This window comes from Lytechinus pictus, chromosome 17 (genome assembly GCF_037042905.1).
Source record: "Lytechinus pictus isolate F3 Inbred chromosome 17, Lp3.0, whole genome shotgun sequence".
In the NCBI taxonomy this organism is placed as follows: Eukaryota; Metazoa; Echinodermata; class Echinoidea; order Temnopleuroida; family Toxopneustidae; genus Lytechinus; species Lytechinus pictus.
In genome coordinates, this window is record NC_087261.1 from 4782306 (window position 1) to 4790326 (window position 8021).

An 8021-nucleotide genomic window follows, 5' to 3' on the forward strand; every position below is an offset into this window, starting at 1 on the left:
TACAATATATCAATCAATACAATGAAAAAATGAAGATATACCAAATTCGTACATGATCACATTATACCTGAAGGAATATGTCGGTAGGTAAATGCATTACGAAATAAACGTTTATTGGTGTAAGGAATCTTACAAGGAAATATAGCGCAATGTACATGGATGTAGTCAGACAGTATGAGGTAAAGAAATCAAGACGATGTATATGTATATATATATATAGAGAGAGAGAGAGAGAGAGAGAGAAAGAGAAAGAGACGTAAAAGAATCCAGGCATGGACGCTAGACGTAGCTTTCCATGCCTGTATTCCTTTTATTCGTCTACATAGAACATGAACAAGTTGTGCAAAGGGCCCTTTTCCTTTGTTTATATAATCATATATATATAAATATAAGAATATTTTACTAACTTTTCACCATCAAGTCCATGTTATAGAACTAATGAAGTGGGCAATTTTATGATACATGTAAATCACAAGATAAGTAACTTCCTAAGAAGAAATCTTCCAACATAGCCACTTGAAATATGCCAGTATGCGGTGTTAAATTCAACACCAAACATAGGGAATGTAAATGCGGTGTTGATCAACACTAAATATATTCACTGGAGGTATGTGTTGGTAAATCAACGCCACTCCGTGTTATGAGAAGAGCTGATAAATTAGATATTGCATAATTTAAACAATAAAAGACAAAAGAAATAGTGAGTGAGGGACATCATCGACTGTATCATTTACATGTCACTGACTTGTGCATAATGAAACTGTTTTGTTAAAAATAAGCGAGATTTTCAAAAATGTCGTAAGTTTCTTATTTTACATCCGATTTAGATGAAATTTTCAGCATTATGCTGTTTCGAGTTTTAGCGCTATGCTAAAGTATTTGCACGTATTTTGGTTGATTAATAATCCAGAGTGCAGTATGAGCATTATGCATTATATGAAACTATAAAAATATTTTCATTATGTATTGACTCTTAATACAGTGTAAATGTATTTGCCAAGTTTAAGGAGCTTTGACACATAGCTATGATAATGTAACCATACGATAACATGAACATGTCGCACATACATGTATGTGTCAAGTAAAAGCCTACAAGCAAAGGTCACATCAACTGATATAAGGCCCTGCTTTAAAGCAGACCATAATGCTAATTCTCTCAAATTGACAACATCAAATATTTTAAAGGAAGAAGATGTTGGAAAATGAATACAGAGGTGTTAAAGGAAATGTTATCAAGAGAAAATGAAATTATTAATTAATAATATTTTAGAAAGTACTATTTTATCTCCTATGCGGATATGGGAAAACATAAAGATTAAAGCATATGAATTCACACAAAGGTATTGTAGAAGCAAGGCTTGCAAAAAGAAAGATACGAAGACTATTTTAGAATAAAAAAAATTATGTTGACATTGATTTCAGTGAACAGAAAGAATACATTTGTATAAAAAAGAATTGGAATATATGAAAGAGAGTGTAAATATAGATACTGCTATTAGAGCAAGAGTCGGGTGGTTAGAAAAAAGGTGAAAAGTACGCAAGTTATTTTTTTTTAGGTTTTGAATTTGAATCTGAAATTTGAAATGTACATCAGAAAGAAAAAAATATTACCCAGTTGCTATCTGTAAACAAAGGTAAAAATAAGAAGTGTATTAAATAAACAGAAATATTACAGGAAGTCGTAAATAATTATATCAATTACATCAAATAATTATATCAACTCAGTACAGGTTCCAAAGCTGAGTGATGAGGGGAGAAATAAAAGTGAAGGGTTGTTTACAAGTGCCGAATGCAAACGTGCTGCCTTTTCTATGAATAAAAACAAATCACCTGGTTTGGATGGTATTCCCATAGACTTTTACCAAACCTTTTAGAACGACATCAAATATATTTTATTGAGCGCTCTTAATGAATGCTTCACAAATTCAGAAATGTCTGAAAGTCAGAAAGCTGGTCTTATTACAATGATTTATAAGAAAGGAGACCATAAAAGTCTATAAAAAAAAAACTGGAGGCTAATCTCGCTTTGAAATTGCGATTATAAAATTGTGGTCGTAGTTTTGGCCGCACGATTGCAAACGGTGATCGGACAGATCGTTAACGGAGATAAAACTGGTTTAACATCACCTGTCTGCTTACAATATACGTCTTACAATTGATGTCATTGAATTTATGAAAAGAAAACACTTAGATGGTGCTTTAATGATGTCAGACTGTTCTAAGGCTTTCGATGTAATAGATATTAATTTTGTGTCTTCATAGCTGGAAAAAATGAATTTTGGAAACAATTTTCAGACATGGATAAACATATTGTACACAGATATTTGAAGCTCAGTATTAGTTTATGGCTGGATATCAGTCTTTTTTCAATACAAAGGGGAATCAGATAAGGTTGCCCACTTTCAGCATTACTTTTTGTCCTCGCAGCAGAAGGTATGTCTAACAAAATAAAAAATACATAAAAGGTTAACCTGTTTTGAAACCAGAAGATAATTGTGAGGTCAAAGTACTACAATATGCTGACGATACCTTGTTCTTTGTGTTGGATAGAAGATCACTAGAATTGATAAATGAAGAACTTCAGTTATTTCGAAATTTAACAGGTCCAAAACTTAATAAAACTATTAAAAACAGTGAAAATGTGGGTGGGGAAAAGTAACTCAAAATGGTCACTCAATGATATTGGTCTATTATGGACAGATATTCCTACAAAATACTTATAGGGTTTTACATCTCACGTGATATAGAAAAGGCACGTAAATTGAACTGGTAAAATAAAGTAACGAAATTGCGAAGATTATTAGATAATTGGAGAAAAAGTAAGCTTACTATATTTGCAAGAGTAAGCATTGTCAAAACTTTAGGTTTAAGTCAGTTAGTTCACATTCTCATGGTTGATATTGTTCCTGAGAAAATGTTAAAAAGACTGAATTCTACAATATATAATTTTATTTGGCAAACAAAGATTGAAAAATTTAAATGAACTATTATGACCAAGAAACTGGACAATAGAGAGATCAACATGATTTATCTATATACCCCAAAATTGAGATTTCGAATAAGATGGCTGGGGCGCACTCTTGCGCCAAGTAAAGGAATGTGGTGCAAATTTAGCTTTTATTGGCTTAATATTTTAGGTGGTTGGAAACTACTCCTTAAATCAGACTTTGATGCTTGGAATGGAAATCATATATGCGAACACCAACTTCATTGTCTTTTACATTGAAATATTACAGGCCTAGTTAAAGATAAAGAATAATGCTTGTTTAAAATATCGCCCTAAAGTACATGGACTACAATACGAAATTCTGTGGCACAACAAAAATGTAACCTTTCGCAACATCAGCCTATTTTCTGAAGGATGGTATAAATCTGGGATAGTATTTTTGAAAGATATTCTCAGGAATGGAAATTTCTTACCTACAATACAAATTTATTCCCTTCTTAAATCGCAGAAGAGTAAGCAAGAATTTATATTTGACTACACTTTACTACATCAGGTTATCCCTAAAATTTTGCTAAATAACAATACAACATCTTGTACCAATCGCAATAATAAACATGCATTAGAAATTCAAAAAAAATATGTAGGAGCAAAAAATTATATTAAATATATTCATGATATTTCAAGTGTGGCATATGTGGGACAGTGTATTAATACTGCTTGAAAAAATACCCGTCATTGTATGGTATGCAAGTAAACTTAAAAAGGAATATTTTGAGAACTTTATGGAAAACACGAAGAGAATAAGTACTTGACAAATCAAATAATGCGAGCGCGCAGTGCGAGCTGAAAATATTGATACGGAGACAATAAAACGGACATTTTACCAGAGCACACTTTGAAAATCAATTTGTAAATAAAATAAAATAATGAAACCTCGATGTCGGAGCTAAAATATGTTTTGTATAATTTGACTACAAAACTTGACATTTAAAGCTTCATATGAGCCTATAGAGGAAGAATCTTATGTATCTCATCAAACATGCGATGCGTGCGCGAAGCGCGAGCGAAAAGTTTATATAATGACATAAGAGATTTTTAATTATATTTTCCAAATCTTCCCCTCACCTTATATTATTCACTCGTCTTCCTCAATTTTTTTCTCCACTAGGGGGTCCGGGTCACTCGGGCCCCCATTCCCCCTGGATCCGCCTATGTAAATTTGATAAGGCAAACAAAAAAAAAAGGGTTTCGCAGCAAAATGAAGGTCGTTTTGGTGCCAAAAAATTGACAAGCCAAAAAGAAAAGGGTCTCAGCACAAGATGCTGGTCATTTGTTTTTACATTTCTCCTCTGTGACACACCAACCAGAATTCCAGGGGTGCTGCGAATGGGAAATAATGCACGCAGCACCCCCAGCACCCCCGCTTCCCAGGGCCATGAGTTTAATCACAATTAATGTACTCATATAATTGAGTGATTATGACAAGATTAATAAGGGACGTAGGATACATTACTTCGATACAAGACATGGGCATGTTCATTTTGTGTATGTGACAACCGTATATGTTTTAATACAATCGTATTGTTCTTAATTTATGTCATACAGATGCCCGGTTGACGAAACAGCTTTAGTTTATTTTCTTGAACCGCATCGAGAAGGCTTTAGCGTGGACTCTTTTCGTTTCGTCGGAGACCATAAAGAGGTATTATACAACAATTTCACCCTTATTTAATATGTTTCAATATCAAATGAACTGGGACAGTTTTTTCCCTGAAAATTCGGTAAAAACTGCGAAATCTTGCAGTTTGAGAGAGTTTGGAAACCAGTACTATAAACTGAATGGAAGTTTAAAAAACAACAAAATCTCACAAAATCTATAATCTAATATTATCCATTGATTACATCCCATTGGACAGGTGTACATTCACTCTGTGGTGAAGGTATGTGGTACCGAAAAGAGCGATGAGATGCGGTCGAATCTCCAAGGTAACTGCGAATATATTGGGTCTAACCCGTCTGCCGGTGCACCTCCTCCTTTTCCTCCAGCTCGCAAACGACGATCTTCAGACTTCCTTTCCACTCAGACGATCAGCAGTGGTCCTTTCCGTGTCCGTAATCCAACCAGTGATATGGCCACTGATGGTATGTTATATATTAACACCCTTCTTCAATCAAGCGTTTAATCTTACGTTATCTAATTCTAAATGGTCCATAACAGAAGTGAAAAGGGAATAAAATTTAATTGATTTTCTAAATATGAATACGTGCGTGATATGAACTTAAGAATCAAACGTTCTTTTTTCTTGTTCACTGGATATGTTTTCGTGCAATCCAAATTCAATTTAATGCATTATTTTATACCCCCCCCCCCCTTTAGATGTGTCTTCCTCCAATCCGTTTGCGATGCTCACCCTTGGTATGATCGCTGCAGTGGTTGCCATGGTTATTCTGATGGGCGTGGTCAAACTGGTTGGTAGATCAACCAACTACAACTATCAGCGTGTTTCGACCGAAACCAATGAAGGGATTTAGAGAGGTGAGAGTAACCATTGCTCATACAAAGAGGCCCTAAAATGGGTAGAATCTTCCACTGTAGAATTTGAATATCTGTTTGCGCCTCCTCAGTCTACTTTTAGTTCTAAAATCTAAAGTATGTAGGTGAGCAATGGAAACGAATACGGATGAAATTATTACTTCTGATACTGCTAAGAGCGATTAGTAACGATTATTTTTGTAATGTATCCCCTTCTTCAAAATCAATTGCAATGATGTTGGTTTTGATAATTACAGTTATGATTATGATAAGGTGTCGGGCATCATGCTGGTTATTGCAATAATATCAGTGATCACGTTGATATTAATGATGAATGTAGTGAAAAACAAACAAACCACAATTCTAATCAATTGATATATAATTATATATGACATATATGATTGTGGTGATGGTTATGAAAATAATGAATAAGTTTAAGTATAAGCATTAAGTATTAAGACTGAGTGTGAAGTACGAGCATAAGCATTAAGCACTAAGTATGATATAGTATGAGTAAGAAGTAGGAGAATAAACATTAAAGGGGAAGTTCACCCTGTCAAAAAGTTGATTTTAAGAATAGCAAAAATATAAACAAATATTGCCGAAGGTTTGAAAAAGTCCATGAAAGAATGAAAACGTAATTGGAATTCTAATTATTTGATTTGCGACGTCATTATGTGAGCAGTAAAAAATCAATAAACTGTCATTTTCTCAGAAAATTTATAATAGTTAATACTGTACCTTCAGTATATCAGTGGACTAATAATTTCCCACTCGTTCCTTAAAAAACAACAAAAATTATTTATAACGAACCATTAAAAAATTTAATTTATGCATTTCATATTACCATGATATCATAGCGTATGGGGCAGCTGCTAGTTTATAACGTCACAAATCCAAAACTTTAAATTTTAATAACTTTCTTAGTCTTTAATGGATTTTCCTCAGACCCTCACTGATATATTTTATAATATTTCCTGCTTTTTGTTTACAAACAATTTTTCAGGTAAAATTCTCCTTTGAGTGTGGATTATGAAGTATGGTTTTAAGCAATCGGTATTATGCCTATATTATCCTTATTTCAAGGAAATAAATTTCCACTGGTTACATTCAAATATACGAGCATATTCATAACATGCAAATCAAAGAGTGAAACAATATAAAGATAATACATGCATGTTATCTAAATTACGGTACAATATGATCACATTGATATAACAATATTAATGAGTTGAAGATTTTAGTTTAATAGTATTTTTTTTGTATTGGTAACTTTATTTTTATTGGCACATATAATAATGACGGTGATGGTTATTTTACTAATGAATAAGGTTATATTAGTGATCACATTGATATATTCAATAATTAACGTAGTGAAAATCACAGTTTCAATCATTTCGTTTATATGATAATAATGGTGATGGGATAATAAAAACAAAAAAAGTAATAATAGTAATCATCACTGCTGAAGAAAGAGGTGGTCTGCCGCTATGTTGATAATACAACCATATTTGTTCTCATATAGATATATAGGATAGAGAAATAAATTGCCATTGGGGTAAATAAATACATTACACGATAATACGATTAATGATTAATGTTTAAGATTTCATCCAGATTTTGTTAAAATCTAACTAATCTCACTAAGTGGTAAAGACTATTTTGTCTTAAGTGATATCCAATTTATTTGCAAGAAATTTTGATTTCTTTCATTTCAGAGAAATGGTAATCACACTATTATTCATAATTATGTGTTTAAAGATTGTTGGAGCTTTAAAGTTAAGAGGTCCTGTGTTATGGTTCTAACTGATATCATTTTATTCAGTTTGTAAGGAAATATTTAAGATTCATTATCGACGATTTCATCTTTTTGAGAATGATAGTTGAACTAAAGTGAAACAAACTTTTTAAAGGAAAAAGCACAGAGTAACTTCTTGACAATACCTAACTTTGAAGATACATGAATAACGAAAATGCAGGAAAAACATGATAACTTACTTAGGAGAAACCATATTTGAGTTCTCTCCTCGTTTGATGTAACTCTTCACAGTATACAGGCCTCTATTGACCTTTACTTCTTATACAGTGCGTTTTTAATAAGTTGACATTAAAAAAGTCTTTTAAACTGAACAAAAATCAACATGGTGATATTTTTTTATACAATGATAGCAGAAATTGGTTAGCACAAACATTTGTATTTTCCTTTTTTGACGACTTTGCTACCCAAAATAAACATTTAAACTCAGGTACACATGACTTTGGTCGTTTGTGCCAGCTCGACAGAGGAAATAACATGAAACAAATCATTGTAAACAAAAGTTTATTTCATACCTTTTTCTTTCAAATCTTTCCCCGGGCATAACAAGGAACATGCAAAGTTACATGTAAAGCGCACCATCGTATACAGTTTTAAGGGATTATTTCACAGTTTAAACCTGTTTTTAAACACACTGTATGCTGAAGAAATGATTATGTAACTGATCGTTTAGCGGCAGATCTCCTCTGGATGATGTGATTAAATAAATGAGGGTTATAGCGGGA

At 32.7% G+C, this 8021-nt stretch overlaps 1 protein-coding gene across 1 annotated transcript in view; it reads left to right on the forward strand.

The window, feature by feature from the left end:
• LOC129280433 (CUB and zona pellucida-like domain-containing protein 1) overlaps positions 1 to 8021 on the forward strand; it is a 28236-nt gene extending 20215 nt beyond the window's left edge. Inside the window, exons 5-7 of the mRNA XM_064112166.1 lie at positions 4553 to 4649; positions 4864 to 5089; positions 5325 to 8021. Of these exons, the coding sequence (XP_063968236.1) occupies positions 4553 to 4649; positions 4864 to 5089; positions 5325 to 5479 (478 nt within the window). The 3' untranslated portion in view covers positions 5480 to 8021. The remainder of the gene's footprint in view (positions 1 to 4552; positions 4650 to 4863; positions 5090 to 5324) is intronic.